Below are 25,840 nucleotides of genomic sequence, written 5' to 3'. Positions count from 1 at the left end.
TGGCCTGTAAGGCAATATACCGGTCATCTGCGGGTGTGGTTCCTCGTGGACGACCACTACTAAACCCCCGGATAGCTGTTCCTGTAGTTTGAAATTGTCTCCAAAGTCGTGAAACGATGATGTGAGCAATTCCGAACTCTGCAGCCACACTTGTCGCACTGCGGCCTTCCTCCAACTTCCCAATGATTCGACCTCGGGTAAAAACATCCACATGTCGTCTAACAGATTGATTATTCGCCCTTTCTCGCTGAGGCAGCAACTCAGCGTGATTTTAACTGCTATACGGCGTGCAATCTCTTTGCCAGAAATACTGATCTTACACCGACACCATGCTTTATACTATTCAGACACACCCCCATTACGTCTACCTGTATATCTGCACATGTGCTACCGTACATCACCTTACTTAATCTCCTGATTGGTCTTTCTGTCCGCTCTGCCTCTTCGTTCAGCTGATATACTAATTTTTCGACTTCATCCTTAATTTTTGCACACCAGTGTATATGGGTGTAATAAGAGCCTTAGAGAAGGTGAGAGAGCCCTGCATATAGGTTACATTATTGCCTAGTAGTATTATCATTGTTCAAACCTCAGTAATCGTTGTCGAATTTCTTCTTTTAACCGAAACCAGCTGTTGATTAAGTTACGTTTTCAGTAATAGAATTTTCCGCATGTGCTTTCAGCGCTATAAGTGGCTTAATGTTTCATAAATTTTCAGTTAGTGGACTGCTATATCAAGAGGTTATTGCTAACACTGTTCTGTAGAACATATGATTAAGGAATCTAGCATTTCCAGCAGAATTATGCTTACCAAAGGTGAATCATCAAAATGAGTAGTATGTTAGGAAAGTATCAATATTCAAAGTTATTATTCAAAACTGAAAGAACTGGGTGTATTTCCAATACTTTTAAGCAAGAAGAATGATTATTATTTGCCATACCATTACTTATTGACTATCTTATTAATAACGGATTAATATTTATAATTTGTATAGAGAACAAAGGGTGTTCTAATTCTCAATATTCCATCAAAAATTTGATTTTTTGTTGTTGTTTCCAAATATAAGGAATAATATAAGTCCTATTCTTCCCCACCCTAAAAAAAATTTTAATTGCTGATTTAAATTTTTGAAAATTTGGGGTGTTTAAATTGTTTCTGCTCTTTTTATCGAGTTTTTTTTTTTTTTTAATATTTTATTTCTATGATCCTGACAATAGTCTTAAGAGCACTGTGCATATAGTTTAGTACTGAAAAAATATTTTGAAGGAATTATTAGGCTTATTATTTTCATAAAATAATTGCTGATTAAAAATAAAAGTTTGTATAAAATTTTATGTCTAGTATATTCAGTGGAGATTCCTCCTATTTTAAACCCCATGTACAGTTTCATTTGCTATTTAATTTAGATTGATTATGCAAAATATTGCAGATTTCTGATTAAATTTGATGTGCGGGGGACTATAAATGTAAGTATAAAAACGCGAAAAATACTTTGGAACTTACTTAATTACTTTGGAAAAGTGTTAGCTCTACCGTTTTAAAATTACATTTTTATGTGAGAATTATGACTAATATCCAAAATTCTAAATTATTAAAATTTAGAACAAAAAATATTTTTTTTTATTTTAACCTCCTATGTACTTTCAAGAATTGATACTTCTAATAACTGTTCATCAGTTATTAGAAAACTAATAAAGTTTCTTTTCTTATAGATGGATTCTCATAAAGAAGAACTTGATAATCATGATCGCTTTGTAATACAGGTAAGTTTATAATAATAATATCAACAATTAGCAGATCTTAAAGGTAGAAGATAGTTATAAAATATTACATAAATTAATTATACTAATATATTATAATTATTCAGTGTAATTATAAGTATAATTCAGTAAAACTCTGAAAACGAGTAAATGTAAGGCGCTAAAATGACGACTATCAATAAAGAAGATGCAATATGAAATCTCTTCTCATTTATAGAAAAGAATAATATAGGACAGAAAGGGCAAATATCTGGGGAATATTATCAAAAGTTTGTTATGTTGGTAATACATATTGAATCATCAAGACAGTTTTATTTTGTTGTGTGGGTTAAGGTTGGTTAAATATCTTGGGAAAAAAGAAGAACTATGTGGAAGCCTTATATTTAACTTCCTACACTTTCACATATCTGATAATATTATGATAATGAAACATCATTTTATTTTTATTTTTTTAAGTATACATTTCTCATCTTTTTCTGTCTTTTCTCTGCCAGCAACTGCTATTTTTATTATTTTCTAAAATATAACTATTTTGTTATTTCATAGGTTATATCTGTTCTACACACTGTTGCAGATAATAAAAGTACAGAGAAATTATTAATTAAACCAGAGAATATAAATATCATCTTAAAAACATTTTACAACTTTGTGCAGAATTCAGATGTTACTCAGATATTGGTAAGATTTATAAGGTAATAAAATGTGTTATTTTCTATCATTTATTTCTTTATCAATAAGAAATCTATTAATTTTTAAGTAAAATATTTGTTAACTCTATATCTGACAAAAAAAAAAAAAAAAAAAAAAAAGAGTTTTTGATAAGATTCATAAAAAACTTTTGTTCTCTGTTTTTATTCCAATTTGACTGCATATTTTAAGCAGCTTAGTAGTAAAATTAATTATCAGTAATATTAAAATGCATGCCTAGCAGTCCAACAATCAATAGTAAATAATTTATTTGACGCTAATTGTGATATTTGTATTCTATGCAATATTATTTATTTTATATTTTAATTGCTTTTAAATTAATATACAGGCGCTTTTATTCATTTACAGATACATACACGTTTCCAGAGCATTTCAGCTAACGCTACTTGGGGCTAAAAATATTTAAAAACAGCACACCTTAGCAATTTCAGATAAGCAGTCTCGCGCGCTGGAAATAAAATATTTTATTCCCTACAGTGTTGCGACTGCTCGCCTTGAAATTACTGAGATTTGTAATAAAAAAAATTCGTTAAAATTTTACGAAGTATAAAATATAAAATTCGAAATTCAAAATTCGGGATTCCAGGTGCCCATGTTCGGGTGGAGGATTACATTATACAAAATTTGATGACTCTAGGTAACACTGTTTTTCACAGTACAAGAAACATAGATACATTCATGCAGATTCTTCACTATTTAGTTACTTTAAATGCAATACAGGGGGATAATATTTGGTGGCAACAATTTGAAAAGTGATACGTCGCAGTTAAGTGATTCGATGCAAAATGCCGTTTCGGGAGTAAAAGCCATTCTGGGCTAACGCCCTTTTGGGCTAAAAAAAGAAAGAAAAAAAAAAAAAAAAAGGAGATAAAGGGGAAAAAATAAATAAAATAAATATAAAAAAATATGAAAATTTTCAGATTGTATGTTACGTCTAAAGGGGCTTTTTTTTAACGTTTTGTGTGTTACCTTTTTTTATTAAATATCATGTTCTTTGCACTTAAACCATAAAATTCAATTCAACAGCAATATCACAAAACAATTTAAAAAGAGCCTATCTTTAGAATTCCCAATATACAATCTCGCGCTTTGGAGACAAATTTTTTTTTTTCGTACAGTATTGCCATTGCTCGCTTTGAAATCCTCGAGTTTCTTAATCGAAAGCTCATAAAGGCTTTACAAAGTATGAAATCTCTACATATAATAAAAGAAAGAGTCTGTCTGTGTGTGTGTGTGTCTTTCGTTCGCGCTGTGCGTAAGCTAATAGACCCACGGCTACGAAATTTGGTACATAGATGCATCTAGACAAGAGCCAGTGCACCTCGAAGCGATTTTTTCGAAATTCGAATTCGAATTTTTTAAATTTTATATTTTGTGACGAAATCGCGTCATTTTGAGACATAATGGGCTATAGGAAAGCGAGATTTTACTCTACGCACTCCATTTTCACATCGTCACGAAACGTAAGGACTTAGCTATTTTACGAACTTAAAATAAATTTCGTGTTTCAATAAATCGATTAAATACGAATTTATTTAACAAAGTAAGCTTAACACCTTTTCAAAGGGATTTTTTCTAAAAAAGTTTATTTTTAAAAATGTACAGTTTATTTTTCTTTGATTTTTGGACACGTTAAACTTTCATCCTTGCGACTGCTTTTACAAAAAGAATTTTGAAAAATGATAATATTTTGTATTTTTAAAAGATTTTTTTAAATAAGGCTTCCTAGTACACTTCTCACATCTTTAAAAATGTGATTTTGGCAACAATTTTCCTGTCTTATTGTTGTTGATAGATTTTTGATGAAATCGCATCATTTTGAATAGTTTCATTCTTTTAGAAATATGGGTTTGGCAACAATTTTTCATCGTATTTCTTATGTCACTGTTTTTAAGAGATTTGCATATTTCATTGTCATATATATATATATAATACATTTTTATTGATTTTTTTGATAAAGTTGTTCTGCAGAGTAAAATTCTGCGCGGAATTTTATGTTTTTGAGTTGCTTTCATGTTATTTTTTGCTTATTTCACTGTTTGTAAGATATTGAAAAGTTTTGCATGATTTTTTTTCTTCGACGGAAAGTTAGTTAATTTTTTTACTAGGATAATTAATATTTGTAATAAGGGATATAGCTTACTTCATTGTAATTTTTTTCTCTTGAAAATATAAGATAAAATATGATTAATTATACTTTGCTTTTCAGAATTTTTTGTTTTTTGTATTTTTTTATGTTATTTACTGCTCATTTCACTGTTTTTAAGATATTGAAAAATTTTGAGTGATTTTTTTAGGAAACAAAGTTCTTAACCTCCTTTATACCATTTGAGTTCTTAAGATTTTGCAAAGGGAAGTTGGTTAATTTATTTATTAGAATAATTAATACTTGTATTAAGGGATATTGCTTATTTTATTGTAATCTTGTTATACGTTATAACTTTTTTTTATGAAGTTGTTCTGCAGAGTAAATTTCTACGCAGTTTTTAAATTTAACGTTTGGTGTTCCCTTCACCCATTTTTCTGGTACATTTAAAAGCCAGACGAAGGCTGGGAGCGAAGCTGCTAGAAATAATAAAACAAATTCCGAATTCCAAATTTGGGTTTCCAGATGCCCATATTCGAATGCATACATTTATGTAAATATCACGTTCTTCGCACTTAAACCATAAAATTCAGTTCAATAGCAATATCGCAAAATAGTTTTAAAATGAGCATATGTTTAGAATTTCCGATACAGAGACTCGCTCTCTAGATATAAAAATGTTTTCTCTACACAACGTTGCCATTGCTCGCTTTGAAATTCTTGAGTTTGTTAATCAAAAATTCGTTAAAGTTTCACAAAATATGAAATCGATAATAAAACAAATTCCAAATTTGGGCTTCCACATGCCCATATTCGTAGGAGGATTACGTCCTTCAAAATTCGATGGCTTTATGTATCGTTGTTTTATCACAATACGAAAAATATAATAGTACAATTTATGCAGATTCTTTATTATTTAATTTCTTTAAATATAATACACGGCAATAATATTTGATGGCAACAATGTGGAAAGTAAAACGCCACAAAATGCCAAAACGAAGTTAATAGCCCTTATAGTCTAACGCCCTTTGGGCTAAAAACTCTTTTTGCTATACTTTTTACGGGGGGGGGATAAATAAAAATAGTATTCAAGTTAAGAAAACAAAAAAATTTCGAATATTTTCAAATGCTAATTTACCCATTAGTTGTTTGTTCGAACAAAAGGTGGTAATTTTTCAAGTTTGAGGTATCTTAGCACTGCTTTGTTTGACTATATTATTTCATCCCTTCAAATGTCCTATCCGTTTACATTTTTTATTATGTCATTACTTGAATATCAAAAGTGTAATGTTTGCATTGTACTGTATTTAATATACATCTTAATAAATAACGCTTTTCGTTCCAATCATAATTTGAGAAATAGGCGTATTAGCTTTCAAAATAAATTAATCTCAGCTGTTATTGACCTGATCATGTTTCTGATGTTGAAATATTAGTTGATTTTCGTATATTTCAATATGTTAACATTTTATTAGGTAATGTATAATTTAATACTGAAGTTTTATATTTAGTAAATTGGTTGATAAAAGCGATGGTAGAAGAGCCCTACTGCAGTGCAAAGAATATCTTCCAGCTTTCCCCACTATTTTAGAAAAATATAAGTTCCATTTAGTAAGTTGATTATTTTAATGTTACATCTTAGGATCTAAAGTGTCAACAGCAAATTTAAAAATATTACTGTATTTTATGAATCCAATCAGTATGAGAAGTTCTTTATTAATAAATATTTTCGTGCATTTTAAATTTTCATACTTACGATTTTTATTATTGTGATTTCATGGGTTAATATACCTATTATTTACTTTTCAGTTTCATTACTTTTCAGTTTTAATTACATGTATTTTACTTTTACTTTTCAGAAAAGTAATATTTCACTCTACAGTAATTAGTAGTCATAATCACCAGAACTATCAAAAATTATAATCTTTCCCAAATTCTAGTGAGCTTATCCAGATACTTATAGGTTTACCCACAGTCCTTTATTTCCCATTTTCTAATTTATTTTCCTTTATTTTTAGTCCTTTAAACGCTTAGAAAAGAATGTTTCATCGTATGATGATAATCATCTATTTCTGTATGCATTTATTTCTTTCAGATAATTAAAAAGTTTAGTACTTAAAGATATTCTCTTTTGTATCTGATCTAGTTTTGTGTAACTTCATGATATTCTTCATAACTTCAGACGATATGCATTTTCATTTATTGTAAAAATTGGTATATTTATGGCGTTGTAAAATGTAAGTTTCCATTCCTCCTTTATTTCTTTTCTATGCTTTATTATTATTATTCTTTGGCTCTTTTTTCGATGCACATATATTGTGAAAATATTTCAGGTTTTTCTTATTTGCATTTCATGGTTTTCTTAAACAGCATTTACACTTTCATCCATAATCTTAACGGTTCGGGATACAAATTGTGATGCAATCAAATGGTCTTATAAAATTTTAACAGATAAAAGACTACAGAAATTTTAGTATTAAAATATCCACTGGAATAAATATTGCTAATTCATGTGTTTATTTTGTTGACATCGAGAATCCTTTCGAGTAAGATTTAGGGTATTTTTTCTCTCCTTACTGCACTTGGGAAGTCCGATGAGAACATTCTTATTTTTCATGGTTTCTCTTTCAAAAAAAAAAAAAAAAAAAAAAAAAAAAACAATGATTCTTCAAGATGTTAGATTTGTGATAAGTTTCTGATTAAATCTGCTGTTAGTCTTTGGAAGAAACTAAGAATGAGGCCCGTAATCATTAAACATTTGATGATGTGCGTACAAAATTTGTTACTATTGAAGATACGTGCTGGCTGTCTTGAACTACCCTGAAAAAAAATCATTATCAAAAAATATTATTTTTCGACATCATCTGAAGTTCTAGTTACAATGAGTTATTTCTTGGATGAACATTTTGAACTTGATGTGATCTTACACACTGATAATAAAGATTACTTCCAGGAAGACTGAATGTAGCCAATGTAGAGCTCCCATATCAATCTTTAGATTTTGTGGGGGGGAGGGGCTTATGGGGATATCTGATACGGAAAGTTCTCTAGCAGAAAGCGGCAAATATAGTGCAACTGCGAGTTTCTATCGTAACGTTTGTAGGAGTACTTATAGGGACTTTACATACTTATAGGGAGTACTTAGGTTATTTGGAAGCAGAAGAGATGGAAAAGGAGGAACTCCCTCCCCGGGAACCGAACCACGGACCTCTGGAACACGCGCCTAGCGTGCTGACCACTACACTACGAAGGCATGCTAAGAAGGCGGGAGAAATACCTTATATACTGACCGAAAAATTATAAAGTTATCGCAAACATGAGTGGGGTTCATACTAAATATATACTAAGAGTTTTGGGAATACTGAACGCATACTGCATGCTGACTATACATTACAATGAGTAATTTGTTATTAACATTTTTGTGAAATTTTGGGTATTAAAAATTCCATAAGCATGACATTCACGTGCCCATCTCTAATAAAAGGAAATATTTACGAATGGGGCAGCACATGTCTAAAATAAATATTTCAGAAAATACATGTATGACTTTTTCCTTCTACAGTTCTTCCCTTTATTATTAGAGTAAATAAACACCACTTCCTTTCTGCACCTACGAAAGGATGTGTGAGTTAGTTTTTTCATATTATCCCTATGTCTTATTTTGAATTATCAGACCTGGTCAGGTTTCTATGGCCTTGATAAGGGAAAAAAAAGTTCAGTAATCATCGTGAACTGGAAAGCTTCCCCAAGACTTTTTTTCGGGAAGTTGGGGAAGCTTTTCTTGAGAATTATTACTTAATGTTAAAGGAATGTTTTTAAATACAAATTGCACAAGAATTATCTGGATCTAAAACTGAGAACTTTGCACATAAAAAAAAACAAAACCTTAGTTTACTGTCTGTAAAGGAGCAATAGGCGTGATAAAACAAATTTCTAGAATGGCACGGATGATTTTACTGATTATTTCAAAAGTAAAAGCAGAGATTTGTAGTTTTTGATATTTTATAGACTTCTTAGCAAATGGATCGCTCCAAATGGCGAATGTTCTGGCTGCATTGGTCATGATCTTTTCTGCTTATCGCCTAGTTTTACGTTTTTCCTGGATAAGCTGTAGAGACATTAGGATTTTTTTTCAGGCAGACAAGATGAAAAATTAGCAACGCTTTCGCCGGGAATCGAACCACGGACCTCTGGAATACGCGCCCAGCTTGCGACCACCACACCACGAAGGCATGTCAAGAAGGCGGGAGAAATACCTTATAAAGCAATGATATGTGGCTGCATTCTAAGCCTTTGTTTGTAGAGACATTAGGATTTTTTGAGAAGCAGGAAAGATGAAAAATATGCAACGCCTTCGCTGGGAATCGAACCACGGACCTCTGCCTCTGGAACATTCGCCTTAGCGTGCAGACCAGCACACCACGAAGGCAAGCCAAGAAGGCGGGAAAAATACCTTATATACCCCCTTTTAAAGGGTGACTGGGGTTCTTAGGGGACCCAGTCACCAAATCCTGGGTGAGGAGAATCATCATCCGACACCCTTTTAGTTCGGGCGCCACTGCAGAGACATTAGGTATTTTCTGGAAGCAGGAAAGATGAAAAATAAGCAACGCCTTCGCCGGGATTTCGAACTACGAAGCTCTGGAATACGCGCCCAGCGTACAGACCACTACACCACGAAGGCACGCTAAGGAAGCGGGAGAAATACCTTATACGTTTACTAGGGAAATAAATCACTTAAGTCTTATGACCTTAAATTTTAGGAAATATGCAAGGTTCTTATGCTAATTAACAAGTTATTATGATTTTGACCTTTATTTTAACTTCTTTCAGTATTACTCACTAGATTGAAAATTAGCTTTAAATGTATTTAAACTAGGAGTTTGTAATTTGAGAGACAGAGAGCTTCTGGCATTCACGTAGCTTTATTAGACTTTTGCTAACTCTTTCTAAAAGATATTATCCTAACTTTTACATTCTCTGACAGCCGCTTGCTTTAAACTTACTCGCCAGTAAAGTTAATTGAGACATCTTATGGCTTAGTTTATTGTCTGTGTAGTCGTATACTACTGTTATGAACTGCTGAATTTAAGTGTCTGTTACTGATTAAATTACATCGCCACAAGTTGTGGTTTATTTGTAGCTCAAATCGTGCTTTTTCTGTTAAAGGTTCAATTTAATAAAATGGTTGTTTAAACATTCGCAAATCTTTGCTATACTATTTCAGACTTATAGATAACTAGCTACTTGTCTCATAAGATTGTAGGATTTAAATCCAAATATCAGCTCAGTTACAACCTTACAGATCATTGCCTTCCATGGGATAATGTTGAAGGAAGTTTAGAAAAGACGTAACCTTTGTCGTTTGTGTTCGGCTTTTATGAATAAGAATTTAAATCATCGTAAATGCAGTTTAGAATAATCAAGAGGAATTCCAGCGATGGAATGAACATTGGTTATTGAGCTACACAACTTCTGCGTAATTTCCTAAAAGGCATGCTACAATTACTCTGAGTTGTTTTATCACCTTAAAACAAAATTATATTTTTATCGTCTTCTATGATTATTAGCGGGAGGAACATGTGTATAGTATCTTCTATAATCAACGTTAATCACTAACCAGTTTCTTTTTTCCGTCATATTATGACAAAAAATAAGCATATTTTAGATAAACATTTTTATGAAGAAATTCATTATATAAACCCAAATCAGCAGTCAGAACTATTACAAGTGTTGAATTTATTGATTTATGCTAATTTTTATTTTCATCGTAAAAAGCACATTTTTTCCCCCTAAAACTGGCTTTTTTTTTTTTCGAACAAGTAAGCGAACAGAAAAGAACACTTTACAAAAATAGATGTCGGAATTTAAAATGTTTTATTGTTATTACATATCTTATTCCAAAGAAGAATTATTAATATCATGGACGAAGGATTATTAATATCAAGTTCACAAAAGTTCCGAATTTGCGTTAGATTATCTATACTTTCCGTTTCTTCATCACTGGAGAAGTCAGACAACAAACTGTCATTACTTCCAGAATCATTTAGTGAAATTTCAGATTCACTATCTGAGTCAATATTAGAGTTATCTTCAGTTATAAGCTGCTCATTACCAATCATTTCTTCTTTTATTTTAGCTCCAAATTTAAAAGAAATAGTATTCGCAGTAACCGGAACATCGAGCTAGTGAAAAGAAATTTCGCGCCTTTACTTGCGTAAAAGAATTCAGTAAAACCTAACCTTGAAACCAGTTGTTTTGCAATTATAACTTTACTGGATTACTAGCGCCATCTGTTAGAAACATTACACACTAAACAAGCAAAAAATTCGGGCAAATCAGTGTACTAGACTAGAAACAATGTTGCCCGAGCGCCGCTCGGGAAAATAAAAAAAGTGCCATTTCCAAGTACCCGAACGGCGTTCGGGCAAAGTCGGATTATGAGATGGACAACACGCACGCTAGATATGTCAGAAGTTAATTTAAATAATCTGTGTACTTGGTATTAATATTTTAGAAGACACTAGAGAAGCCATCTGATCAGATCTTGAAAAATTCTTCGTTTAGTTTTGACTTCTCCTTGCCGATCAGCTTCTTTCACATTTCTTCTGCCACGTTTAAATTTTTTGGACCATTTGACTATGGCTAGATGCGACATTACAATTGTCTCTTACACCGCATTAACTTAAAGATGAATCTTCGATATACGTAATAAATTTGTTCTCGCACTTCTGTCGTGGAGTAAGTTTTAAATTTATGCGTCATTTTGTACCCACGCCACAATGTATTTCTTATCGCTATTACAACAAAATTTCCTCATTAGGAGAGGCGTAGATGTGATCACTACTCCGCTCATGTATCACTCACATTCTACTTTACTACCAAATGTTGGCGACATTTATAACTTACTTTTCGAATCCTGTACTTAGTACCGACTTCAAACTGTAGTTATATAAAAAATTACCATATTTCAGTGTAACGCATTGATTGTATTAATGATAAATAGTTTTTCTTTTGTACATTAAAATAGATCAGAAGGTGGAACATACTTTTTCTTTGTTATTAAGCTCAGAACTGCCGAAAAATAGATTCCAGGAATATCCGCAAATACTCTGTAAGCAATAAACTCTATTAAACCCTATACTTCCTGCAAAGAGTTCTATAACTTTTATAGTATAGGATTTCGCTGTTTACCAAGACATTGCATGGCATCCCAGTTATATTCGATAACGTTGCCATGTGATGGCTTATGAGGCGAAGTAAGTTCCGAAATTCAAACGGATGTTCTTCTGACTGTAATCTGGCTTTTCTAGACTTGTGTTGCTGCCCTGTTAGAAGAGGCCAAAGCCATCAAAATGAACGCAAGGCATGAAAAACTATAACTTTTCGGAAAGGCTGAGCACATAATTTTCAATTGTCAGCAACACTTGCAGGTGTATGAAGAGATCCACTGAATGCTAGATAAATAAACCCTATACCATTACGAATGCCCCACCTATTCTACTGCCTCTTACTAATCCGTGAGATCCAAAGATTAATGGGAGCTTTCTATACCTACAGATTCTTCCATGCACGAGGAACATTTGGAAATGTGATGGGTCAGATCAGACTACTCGTTCTCAACCGTCAGATGTCACCACCGTTCGAATGGTCAAGCCTGAGCAAACTGCATAGCCCTATGTCGTACATTCATCAGTGATAATTAAATTTGAAGTTGGTTGATAATGTAGGGAATGTTCCATAATTCTCACACTGTTGTTTGTTGAGACTACAGCATTGAATTTCTTTTGGCAGCATTGTATCTCTTTCGCTTGACATGATTCTTACCAGCTAATTCTAACTTTTGAACCGGATTTTTTTCACGAACCCTCGGTTATCGTAGGTTAAAAATTTTGTCGGAATTATTGCACGCTTGAAAGAATGTCTTCTTCAAATACATTCTCAAGTAGTCACATGCGAAAATCCGACATTGTCTTCACCTCTAAAGCATCATGAGCCATATCAGGAACTCTGATTATTAGATCACATTTAAAAATCGTTTAAATCATAATTGCATATTATTTTCAGGTCAGAAAAAGCTTTAGAAGTTTCTATAGATATCTATAACTGAAAAAAGCAACCATTGACGTACATAGAAAAAAAAAAAATATATTACTATACGTTCTTCCCAGTCTTTATTTTTTTTGGGGGGGGTTGCAGTTTAAGTATTTGTGGTAGTTTGAAATGAAAAATGTTCAAAATAGAAATCAAGTTTTGTAATTTGAATAGTCGTGATGATAAAATTGCTAGATACATTTTTTTAAAAGTCACTAACAATTTTCTTGTTTTGTTTCAGGATATAACATTGCAACTAACCTTTATAATTGGAAACCTTGTTTCAGAAGATGAAAATGTAGCTCTATCTTTCGTGTTTTCGCAAAGCTTTTGTGATATTTTAATTCATATTTTAAAAGTCTACGTTAAAGAGCATCTTCAAGTAAGTCCTCCATTCAGACTTTTATAGATGCTTAAAACTATAAATTTTTAACTCATGTGTCGTTATTGGTACGATACATAAAAGTCAATTACTAGAAGAATTTTGGAGGGGATTCTACCATAATTATAGCAAATTGCAGTTACATGATTATATAGCAAATTATAGCTAATTACATAATTACTCGTATATAGCAAGTTACAGTTACAAACGATAACATATTTGCTTTCTTTATTTTCCACTGTATCTTAATATACATAAAACATAATTATTTTTAGATTTATATTTATGAAAATAAACATTTCAATTAAAGTTACTGTTCTCATGTTCACACTGGTATGTATTAAATTTTCATACTTATATTTACTTACTGAAAAAAAAAAAAGTACTGAAACTATATTTTTGAGTGATGAAACAAAATAAGCACATGCATAATGACGAGTAGTGTAAGTTTTATATTTTATTTATTACACGTATGTGTATAAATACTGTCGTAACTTTGTATTAAATGCTGTTAGTTTTAGAGGTCCTAAAAATTTCCTAAATAACCAGACCAGAAGAAGAGCAAAACATGAAATGCAGTTTCAAACCGATAGTAATTTTATAGTTGAATAAGTTCGTAGCTACAGGGTGTTCGGGATAAATTTGACAGTTCTTATGGAAAAAAAAAATCCTCTTGTATGAGTAGTAGCGGTCTTCATTGAGTGCAAGCTTCATAGTAGAGGCTGCAACATTCATTTCACGTGACAAAGCCCGAATTCCAATGCCAGGGTTCTTCAACACCTGCTCCTGCAGATTTGTGAGGAATTCTGCTGTACGAACGCAATCAGATCGTCTGCTAGGGATCTTTCTTCTTGCTACATCTTCGTAGTCACCATTGCAAGTCTCTATTTCATGCCTGATTGTTTTTACTGTGTTCAGGGAGCATTGGGCAGCAGTCATAATATCCTTATTTTGATGGCCGGCACGAATCATCCGGATGGAAGTTATTCTCTTCCATGATTCAGGTGGGTTCCAGTCATCCATCCTTTCTGACATCTTGTATATGAATGAAGAAGGGTCCAAACTTTAAATGACGAGTAGTGTGTGTCAATACCATAAATATGTCAAATTTATCCCGAACACCCTGTATATGCAGCTCAAGGCGGTAAACATTTATCGTCAAATCCCTATGTTTTAGACTTTGGAAAAGCCATTTTCACTTTCTCAAAGTATATAAGCAAAGTTTTCAAGTTTTATTGAATACAAAATAATCCCATTATTTAATTATATGATGCAAAGAATATAATGTGAAGATAAGAGGGAAAAACAGTGGGATGTGAAGGAGACAAATGTCAGACAAATGTCAGTGAAAAATACCTTTACTAAAAAAAACAGATCAATCGAAGAATTTTACGTGAAAATATTCCACATACATTAACGAAATTATTTTCAGAATAATTTTTATGTAGAACTCTTTGTCTTAAACTGTGCAATGGGATTAATATCGCTATTAGCAAGATACAAAAAGTGCCAAATTTAAAGTTTGTTAGCAGAAAATTTCTGTGTTTTTAAACTTCTTATTACAATCGTTTTATTTTTAAAGACAGAAAATTTTCTAAAGGGACTATTTTTAAGTACCTTATTTCTATCTGCCGCCGATGTAGACAAACTTGTTCACTGCACGGAGTGGAAACAAGCTAGATATCGCGTGGAACTCGATGTCTAAAAGTTGTAAATAAAAAAAATATATATATATTTGCATATATTAATCAAAATTAATTTTAAAAACTAATCTACACCGAAAATGAAAATTTATCTAAAACGAAAAATTGTCTGAAATTTACGATCCGCGTTTATTATTCAAAAAGTAAGAGATCTCCGAATCCTTATTACAAACTGCTACATAACTTCACTAATCAAATTAATTTATTTCTTCAAACTAATTATGTTATCAATTTGGGCATTTTTGTTAAAAGTTTTATTAATGTAATAAGAAATTACTCTTAAATTCACCACACTGAATTTTTTTAAAACTATATTTGTTTATTTTAATCCGAAAATGAGAAGGAAATGTATGCGTTTGTAAATTATCCAAATTCTACGCTATTACGAAACAATAAAGCAATTAAATATGGTAAGACACCACAAATCAGTGTATGAAAAGTATATCAGGTACAGGTAGATTATCATTATTCAATCAATGAATGAAAATAAGTTATGCGTAATATAAAAGAGGCAAATGGCTTTGTAGAGCCATAAACAATAAATAAAATAAATAAATGCAAATATTTATATAAAAATTTACCACAACGCCCTTTGCTTAAGGACTACATGTCGCGGGCCGAGCAGTTCTCAAAACTTTCTTTACCACAAATAAACAGCAAGTGCGTTTGTGCGGTTCCTAATGTTAATTAGCCAATTATTATGATTTTGATCTTTATTTTAGCTTCTTCCTTCTACGTTCCTCACCAGACTGCAAATTAGCTTTAAGTGTATTTAAGCTGAGGGTTTTGGACCTTAGAGAGAGAGCTTTTGGCACACACGTAGCTCTGTTAGACTTTTGTCACCTCTATCTAAATCTCGGTTTTTGCAATCTGTGGCAGTCGAGTGCTTTAAACTTATCCGCCGGTAAAGTAGGTGGAATTAGCTTAGTTTGTTCCCTGTGAAGTCTGAGACTACTTCTGAATATACCAAAGTGTTTGCAGGTCAGGCATTGCTTTGCTTATCTTTAATTTTAAGCATGGGCTTCTGCAGCTACGGTGGTGGAATAAATAATTCATATGGAAGCATAAATGACATGACGCCGCGTTCTTGAACTGCTCCCCCTTCAGTCTCATTGTGGGTATATGCGCAGAGATCTCACCCTATGGTACTGATTGAATCTTAAGTGATGCAAAGTCATTCTACCTCATCACTGGAAGTTATGGTATGCGATGCGAATGGAAACGAGTCTCGCTCGCATGTATACATATCTGGCACTCTGACCAATCAGTGACACATTGCAGGCATGTTAATGCCTTCGGAAATATCGTAAAACCACCTTCCAATATAGGACAGTGCATGACCGCACGTCGCACTTAATGCCCCGCACTTCCTCGACATACAGGTACAGGTAGAAGTGAAAAGGATAGTCATTTTCAAATATTCTCCTAGTTACAAAGTTGTCTGAAGTCTAAGTGCTGCTACAGAGTCCCCATCGACGCCGCAAAATTTGATGCTGTTTTAAGTCGCCTTATAAGTACAGTTTAACCATTACTATATGCTCACCAAACATATCCCAGATGACGAAACCCTTAACATACATTAGGTAAGAAATTGTTATAAATATCTGTAAATATGTTAATTCTTTTTATTGCATATTTTATTTTCTAAATTATTGTAATATTTTGTATTGTTTTACTTTATAATAGTAATTTTATGGTGTACTTTGTGTTTAATGTAATTACTTCAATAAGTTCATTATCGGGCCTTTTCCCGCATAATAAATTGAAAATAAGAACTTTTCTTAAAATGAACTCCGTCAAATCCTCGAAACTGCCTTGGTATTTACTATACAATTCTGATTCTAGCTTCGCACGATCCTTAACAACTGGAAATGCTTTCAGTAATGTCGACTTGAGATTTTCCCAGCTGTACGATTCCGATCCTGGGTCCCCCAACAAGAACTTTCCAATGCCTTTATATCCGCTGAGGTCTTGACCTTTTAAGGCTGCAGTAGCAATGGTCACTTTTTGCAGCTGGTTCACAGGATGCAAAGTGAAATGTAGGTCCAGTTGCTCCAGGAATGTCAGAACTGAGCCCTTGCCGTCAAATGTTACTGCTGGCTTCATAGAGCCCGCATCACTTCCAAAATAAATCCGAATCCTTCCATTGGATTCGTGGACGTTTGAAGGACCTGAAAGGTCGGAGGGTCAACGTAAACTTCCCGGACTCTAACGCCATGGTCCGTTAACAACTTTTAGGACGCCAATTGTAGAGTTCCCCACTTGTAAATGCTACGTTACAGTTGAGCGGGAAGAATCTTAAGAACTGATAAGCGAATAATCGCTTGAGTTCGTGTGACAAGAAACAACAAGATGGAAGGGTAAATAACCCTTATTATTCAAATAAGATTTAACAGAACTCTGTCTTGGAATGTACAATAAAGGCCGATGCTTGGGCTTGAACTTAAGAAGCTAAGAAGTAAACTAACACTAAACTAAACTACAGAGATATAGCGAAGCTATCAAAGTTCTAATGGAGTTGGCTCCTTAAACACGAGATGACTGCGAAGCTGTCAAGGGCCTGAGTACGGCCGAGCGTAATAACAGTTTTGAGAGAGAGTAGTCAAAAAGGCGGACGCGCACTAATCAGAAACTCTGATTCTTTCTAACTCAGCAAGTAGAACTTCGCGGTTAAATACCGCTCCTCCTCGTTATATATTCAGACGTGATTCTATGGCCGGAAGTAGTAAGTTGAAATTAAGAATTTGACAGGGAAGAAAGAAGTTTAACGTCTATTTTTCTAATAAATACCTGCATATGTGAGATTATTATTCAAAGAAACAGCAACAATCCCGCGGCTCGTAATAAACGGTGTCAGAATTTGCGATTTCTTTGAATGTCGATGACTAAGAGGATCGAAAAACAACTGAAAGCCATAAAGGAAATGACTGCTGCCACCCAGAAAGAGACTGCCGCGAATGCGGTCGAGATAAAGAAATCTATCGATGGACATGCCGTTAAACTGAAAAGACAAACGAAGACTTGGAAGATGGATGCAAATGCTGCAAAAACGAAAACCTTCATCGAACTCTCCTGAGATGAGGAAGGAAGTTAAAGTTGTTGTACGCTGGTAATTCGACTCGGAAATGGGGAAACCTAGCGAAATAACTGCATTGATATGTTTTCATAGTTTTCCCATATCTAAAGGAAATATGGTATAGTTTCCCTTAGAAAGTCCTCTACGAAGTATTTCCTTCCTTTAAGCTGATAGCCCTAGAGTGCTTTGCCATAATGTAAATAATAATCGTTGAGATATACGAGACAGGATTCATATGACAGTAACCTCAATACTGTCTCCATAGAATACTGTCTTCAAGCATATCACATTACCAAGGGCATAATTTAGTCTCTCACAATCTTTTACTTTTTGTATAGGCAAAGGAGGAGAATGCTGTTTCCATTATTTCTAGTAAAATTGATATTAAGATTTCGTATTTTCTGAAAATTTTCCAAGCATCAATAACCTAAAGCTCTCTGATTCTTAAATTATTTCCGAACTTCCAATGTCTGTTTACAGATTTACAAATCTTACAAGGTAATAAAGTAATTAACTAATACTATAATTGACTACAGATTCGTGCAAATTACATGATAAGCAAAATTTGCGTTAAAAGTAAATAAATAAATAAAATAGACATATACCATTTTACAATAAAAATAAATAAATAAGAGTAGAAAAATAGATAACTATATAAAATAAAATATAGAAAAAAACTGACATTAACATGAAGGTTTACAACAACAAGAATATTTTTATGGCTTCAGTTGTTATTTTTCCAATTAAAAAAAAATTATAGATGTGCTTTTAGAATAATGTGTGAGATTTATTTGTTATGTGATCAGTCTGTTTATAGTACTGAAAATAGCCACAGGTTCAATTGAATTTAATATCTTTTGTTATTCTTAAAGAACTTAACTTACTATTGCTTGCATTCCATTTCTTGCATTATAATGTGTTGTTTCAATCTGTTATATGATTTCTATTCTAGGTATCTTCATCTGATTCTACTGAAAGTAAGATGTTTTTATCGTGCGGGGACCGTAATTGGCGTGATGATATATTGGAAGCAATCTTAAAGGTGCAAAAAGCATTATTTATTTAACGCTATTTTGAGGGTTTTTAAATTCTCTCTGTATTGCATGTTGCAGATATTACTATTTAGTTTAAATATTTCTTGTGTTTGTAATAATTATTTACAGAAGATTTCATTAATTTTTATCTACAACATTTTCATTGCACATTAAGTTACGTTTAATAATAGGGTACTTGCAGCAACTGCAAATCAATGTAAATTATTAGATGTTTAATTATGAGTATCTTACTTCAATATTTAATTCAAGTAAGATACTTATAATTAAACATAATCATGTAATAAATTAATATAAAATTTATTACCGAAACTGTTTTTATAATTACTAGGTTATTAATATCTGTGTGGTAAGAAGCGTTAGACTTTCAAATATCGCCAAAACTAGGAAAAATATTATGGTAAATTAATTATTTACAGATTTAAGTTATTCAATGCAGATACTAACTATAAAATCTGAATAGTTATCGTATTGAGAAACGGATTAGTTTCGACTTTAAAGAATATTGTTCTGAAATGCCTAGCTGCGGTAAGATAGCTTCCTCGCAAAGCGGGGTTAGGGTTGTGAGATAGTGGCAAGGAAAGGGTTGACAGATTTGGCGTGAAATTGTGCATTTGGAGACAAAATTGGGGATATGCCATAGACGGAACAAGAACATTCTGGCATTCTTAGCGGTTTTTCCGAGAGTATTCTAGAAGGTAGTTTAAAGCTATATATACCCTGACTGTATGCATAGTAGGAGTATCTTGAATTCAGTAGTGTAGTAGTAGTAGTGTCTTGAGTTCAGAGATTAACTTGGGAGCAATCGACGGGATCGCTCTCAAGTTATTCTCTGTATGAGTCGGGATCTGTACTTTAGTGCTTTGCCGTGAAGCTGTCTTCACCGTTATATATATATAACCACCGTTATATATATATAACCACCGTTATATATATATTATTATAGCCTGAAGGCTGTGTTGTTGATTGTCTCAACATGTTTATCGTAGTCTTTCCACGACTGTAAACGTGTCTTTGGAACGGTCCTGTGTAATAGTGCTTACTGACGAATAAACTGTGTTTTGATTCTTTATCAAGTGTTATCAATTACTCCAAATCCACATAACCGTAGAACGCAACAATATGTATAAGTTTAAAATAACATATTAGCACTTCACTCTCAGCATAGTAAGAAATGAAAGCAAATGGAGCCATTTATTTCTTTTGAAGTAGTCGTTCGATAACCAATAGTCAAGAAAAAAGTTTAATTTTTTATTAAAGCGGTGAGATAGGATTAGGATTAGGAACGGGGAAGACGAGCACCACACCTTTACCATTTGGTTAATTGGGTTTAGCGGTTTGGTTAATTGGTCTCCCCACTACGTGATCCCAGCCGTTTATTGAATGAGTACATAAATTACATAATACACAATGAATACATAATACATAATAATAATACATAATAGGCTATTTGTAAAGTTATTAAGATCCTCTGTTGTTTCACATGATTGAAGCTGTGGTACCATACTGGAGAGGTATCCTCGTATACTCTCTGTAAATATTTGAATTTTCTTGCCAGGCAACTTATATCTTTTGATTATTAACGGCAGATGAAACATGTGTGATTTGGAAAGTTATATATTTATGATCTGAAAGACTATATTCATCAGGGACTGTCCATTCTTGAATATATGGTGCTAAGGATTGATTCGATATTGTTAAGTCAGGCCATCCATATTGCAAAACTACGGTCAAAAGAAGGAGAAGCGTCTGTGCTATTGTAAATTATAATGCTTTTTGAGGCGATATAGTCTTCCAATTGGTGACCTTTAGTATATGTTGTATGTAACTCCAAATGGTATTGTGGGCATTGAAATCACCGACAATAAGCTGATGAAGTTAAAATTTCAGAACCTAGAATGGAATCTAAAAATTGTATATTTCCATCAAGTGAAGCAGTAGGTGGTGAGTAAATTGAAATTAGAGCAATTGAAAGCTTAGTTATTCCTGGGAAAACCGCTACATGATCTCTTTCTACCTTCAAGATTGACGAGGTCCAGTCAAAGTTACAAATAACTATGACAGCACGCGGAGGTTGCTCTAAATTTGCTTATTGGAAGATACTCCATTGCAGTGGCAGACCAACTATTAAGGGTCCTGAAGTAAACGGTCCTGAAGAAATATATCAGCTTGATAATTGAAAAGGAAATGAATGCCATGGGCAGTTGCAGCTGTAGCATTTTGTAAGTTTACTCGCAGGCATTTTATTTTATTGCGAAAATTTGCTTGTATAATACTTATAGTTATTGGGTTCATATTGTATTTGATCAGAGATGAGATAACGAGATCATAAAATTTATTTTTATAAGGTAAAAGTAACAACGTAAATAAAAAAATAATAAAAATTTAATTAAAATCAAAAGCTGCCAGCATAGCTGAATTAGCCATTAAGTAAAGGAATCATTAAGCACAGCATGAAGGAAAGGCGGCATCACAAAAAGTGCTTAGGTATTCAGGAAAGAAGGCAACGCAAAAATTTTCCTGATTCTGTCGGTCCCACCATGGAATTTAAGATGCCACTAAATTAAGGCCAAGAAAGAAAGAATGGGAAGGGAGGGACTGGCGTAAAACATAGAGAGCACCGGAATCTTTAAGTGCTTAGGGTTTCTTCAGACGAATGCTTTGTGATGATAAAATTTTGGGGTTTAAGGCGCAAAAGTCATTAACTCCGTGCACATCTGTGTAACAGAGTTTAAGTTGTAGTCAATCAGGAAGGTAAAGTCATGTATGCGTAAATGTGCAGCTGGCTTAGCGAAACAGTCCACCGAATGTTGGTTCTTCCACTAAATGTGCATGAAGTCGAAAAGTCGTAGAAAATTTAGATATTAAGAAAATTCTGCAATTTGTTTTCCTTCTTTAGAAATTTTTATGGTCAGATGAGTATAGCCTTGACTCAAATCCTGTATAATTGAAATTCGAGGCTATGCGAGAAACGTATTTTCTGCTGTTCTATCATATTATCGAACGCACAACTTTGGTTGGTAGCGTACCAAAATGCCTTAAAAAAATTGCTTTTGATAACATTTTGATAAGTACAATTAGAAACTCGCAGATCATCAAAAAATTTTAAATCGTTTAAATTAAATAAAAAATTTGAAACATTATTTTCTTGCCTCAAAAAATTTTAGCAGTACTCATATGAAAAATAATCATTTCCTTCTACTGTAGAACATTTGCTAAAATACAAAGTTTGATAAGTGAAAGTGTAGATATTTTTGAGTGCCTGCTTAGGAAATGCTAAAATGGAAGACTTCATCTCTATGTCATTTTATATTTTCGTTAAATTGTTTTACTGATTCCAAAAAAGAACATTCCAATAGAAAACGTAATGCAAATAAATATTTAAATGTTCATTTTTAAAAAATTTTAATACTATTTTTAAATCATGCAGATACTCTGTATTTGGGCTAACATATGTCTCAGCCCAAAAGCTGGATACCAGCTGGGAAAGAAAGACAGTGTAATTACTCATTTATTGGATATAGTTGGTAAGATACGTTTATATATATTTTTAAATGTCGATATTAAAAGTCTTGATAGTATTTCAACTGTTCATTCAAATGTATCTTGTAAGGTTCCTGAATCTATTCTAATCTTTATATTTTTCTAAATGGAGTTGTACCGTTGTGGATACCAAATAGTATTTTTTTTAGTCCAAAGGGGCTTTGTCCCTGAAGGAATATTGTTTTCGTTTTGCGATTTTGCGTTGGTTCACTATAAATGACCGTTTGATTTTTCAAACTGTTGCCACCAAATGTCAGATCTCTGCATTATGTTTGACGAAATTATTTGTATTGAAAAATCTGCTTAAATGTATGTCTATTTCTCACATTGTGATAAAACAACGGTACACAAAGCCATCGAATTTTGAATCACGTAATCCTCTTACGTATATGGGCATGTGGAAGATCAAATTTGAAATTTGGAATTTGTTTTATTATCGATTTCATATTTTGTAAAACTTTTTAAAAAAATTTTATTAACAAACTCAACGATTTAAAAGCGAGTAATGGCAACACTCTACGGGGACAAAAAAACCTTTTTATCTCCAGCGCGCGGAACTGTGTATCGGAAATTCTAAAGATAGGCTCATTTTAAAATTATTTTGCGACATTGCTATTGAACTGAATTTTATGGTTAAGTGCAAAGGACATGATATTTAATAGAGGTAACACACAAAACGTTAAAAAAATGCCTCTATGGGATGTGATTTAAAATCTGAAAACTTTCGGATTTTTTTAAATATTTTTTTTTTCTGCTTTTACAAGTTTTAACCCATTCGGCAGTTATATCAAACACGTTATTTATTTTTTCTGTGTGTGATACAGTTTTGATGTGGAGTATACCGTATTACAATCGTATGCTTTATCATAATTGCTTCAAATTTTTACGAATTGAATAATGAACAATTATTATTATGTTTATTAATTTAATGTTTTTATAAGTAACTATTTATAAGTACAGTCAAAAGTCGTTAATTCGGACACCCATAATCCGGAATGATCTATATAATCCGGACCTCAAAGCTAAAAACTTTCTGCGCATGCGGCGCGTTGACACATGCGCATAGGCGTTTACGCGTGCGCGTAAGACCTTTAACGTATGCGCAAGCGCAGAATACGTTTTCGCGTGCGCGTTTTATGTATAACAGACGGTATAAGTTAAAATTATCTCATTATCTATTTCAGTTAATGTTGATGATTGCGTTGTTCCTTAATCTTCGAATTGGATCCGGCTTATTATTTTTTGCAGACTGTAAGAGCAATACTATAAAAGTAAACTTGAACTTTCGATTATGTCAAATAGAATTTCCGATTCTGGAGCTCCCAAAGGATCGTACAAAACGAAAGTATGTTTCGATGTTCATCAAACAAAAAGTGGAATTGCTGCAAAAGATGGATAAAGACATGAAGAATGTGACAGAGAGGTTAGTGAAAACGAAAAAATTTCGATTGACAAGTTAGTCGGTATTCTCGGCACAGCAATTAACGGGACTTGAACAGCGGAACTTTGTAACTGAACAAGAAATTATGTCTATTTATAGAATTAAAGAGAAAGTATTGTCACATAAAACGAAGCAACTTAAACAACTTACATTGAAAGAAATGTTTAATAAAGTAAACAAATAAATATTAAGCTTTTTTTTTGTAAATTTTGATACTCTTTAGATCATAATTGTTCTTTATTTCATAAATTACGGTTTCATATTTTTAATTTTAGAATTTCTGCATGCCATCTTACGAGATTTAAACTGATGATCTATAATCCGAAAAATCGATAATCCGGAATCGCCGAAGTCCCGACGAGTCCGGATTAACGACTTTTGACTGTAATTTCTTTAATATTTTAATAAAGCCCAATCTGAAAGTTTCGTAGCAAATTTTTTCTGAACGTTTTGAAGATAAATAAACCATCATTAAGAATACACGCAGCATACACGGCTCTGCTCGAGTAACATGATTGATCCATGTTCAATAAATGAACTGTGTACAAATAAGAACAATCGTAAATAAAGAATATGTATCCTATCCACCGATTGAGTCAAATCATATACAAGGGAATATGGGAAATTTTAGCATTTTTTGACCTCCTCCCATTCTCTCGAAATAAGTGTTTTTCTCCCTAATTCTTTATTCTTTTATGTTGTTTTCAACAAATATTCTGCATTTCATATTCTATTGTTAGAATAAACGTATGACATTCTTAAATTTAAACTGCACGTTTTCTTCATTTAGGGATCTCTTTCAAGGGGTCCTTCTAAAGACATATTAATGGTGCTTTGCTGTATTTGTATACGAATAAGTCGTTAATAAATAAAAATGTATTTAAGATTTTATTCTTTATACCAATAATTATTTGCTGTTTAACGATTTTATAATTATTTCTTAAGTATGGATTTTTGCGACAAATATTACGTTGGTGCACGAGTAGTATTTACTATCTTTGGATCATTTAATGAACATTGCAGTTATAATGAGTTTAAAAGAATTTCCTGGAATTCTTATTTATACAGTGTCTCAAAAAAGTGATGGGACACTTGTGCTTTACAAAAGGAAACTGTAGTAAAATAAATTTAAAAACAGTAAAAAGTTTTTTGGGTGTGTTTCATACTTAAATTTAGTAACAATTATTACATAACATACATTTTCTCAAAATATTAAAATATTAATTTAATAAAAATGCAATTGTTTAGAACGGAGCAAAAAATGGCCCACATAAGTGATGGGACACTTACTTTTCCATCAAATATTTATCCAAAAATTTTACTTTTTAAAAGGTTTTAATATTTTGTTGGATTTCCTTTTCCTTTTAAAACATGATTTAATCTTCTTGGGATGGATTCCACTAATTTTTTTGTGATTTCTGGAGTGATCTTACCCCATTCTTCTTGAAGCACCGATTTTAATTGTTGTTTTGAAGAAATGGTGTGTTTGCGAATTCTTGATTCCAATTCTTGCCAAATATTCTCTATGGGATTTAATTGTGGAGATTGCGGGGGTGTTTTTATTATTTCAGGACAGTTATACAGCAGCCAGAGTCTAACGTTCAAAGCACTGTGATTGGGGTCATTGTCCTGGTAGAATTTAAAATCGTTATGAAGGTTCAATTTTCGTGCTGAAGATTTCAAATTTTGATTTAAAATGTCAATATACTTGTACTGATCCATTATATTGTCAATAAAAACAAGATTACCAACTCCAGCAGACGACATACACCCCCATCCCATAACTCCTCCTCCACCATGTTTTACTGTTGGCACCAAGTTCTGTTTGCGAAATTCTTCCCTGGGTTTTCTCCACACCAAGATTCTACCTTCAGAACGAAACATATTAAATTTACTATCATCAGTAAATATAACTTCATTCCAGTAATCAGAATTCTTATTTATTTTGGATTTTGCGAAAGCTAGTCTGAGTTTTCTATTCTTTTCACTTACGA

At 32.6% G+C, this 25,840-nt stretch overlaps 1 protein-coding gene across 2 annotated transcripts in view; it reads left to right on the top strand.

Annotated features, from left to right (window-relative positions):
- LOC118186396 (armadillo repeat-containing protein 2) overlaps window positions 1-25,840 on the top strand; it is a 93,453-nt gene that overhangs the window by 44,096 nt on the left and 23,517 nt on the right. For both annotated transcript variants that reach the window (XM_085812748.1, XM_085812747.1), the window contains exons 10-15: window positions 1,714-1,764; window positions 2,308-2,453; window positions 6,067-6,166; window positions 12,891-13,031; window positions 18,763-18,852; window positions 22,293-22,389. In XM_085812748.1, the coding sequence (XP_085668874.1) occupies window positions 1,714-1,764; window positions 2,308-2,453; window positions 6,067-6,166; window positions 12,891-13,031; window positions 18,763-18,852; window positions 22,293-22,389 (625 nt within the window). The remainder of the gene's footprint in view (window positions 1-1,713; window positions 1,765-2,307; window positions 2,454-6,066; window positions 6,167-12,890; window positions 13,032-18,762; window positions 18,853-22,292; window positions 22,390-25,840) is intronic.

This window comes from Stegodyphus dumicola, chromosome 3, assembly GCF_044657685.1.
Source record: "Stegodyphus dumicola isolate Sdum_Otavi_A_Nest chromosome 3, ASM4465768v1".
NCBI classification, from domain to species: domain Eukaryota; kingdom Metazoa; phylum Arthropoda; class Arachnida; order Araneae; family Eresidae; genus Stegodyphus; species Stegodyphus dumicola.
The sequence above is the reverse complement of the archived record's forward strand: the minus strand, read 5'-3'. Positions and strand labels throughout refer to the sequence as shown.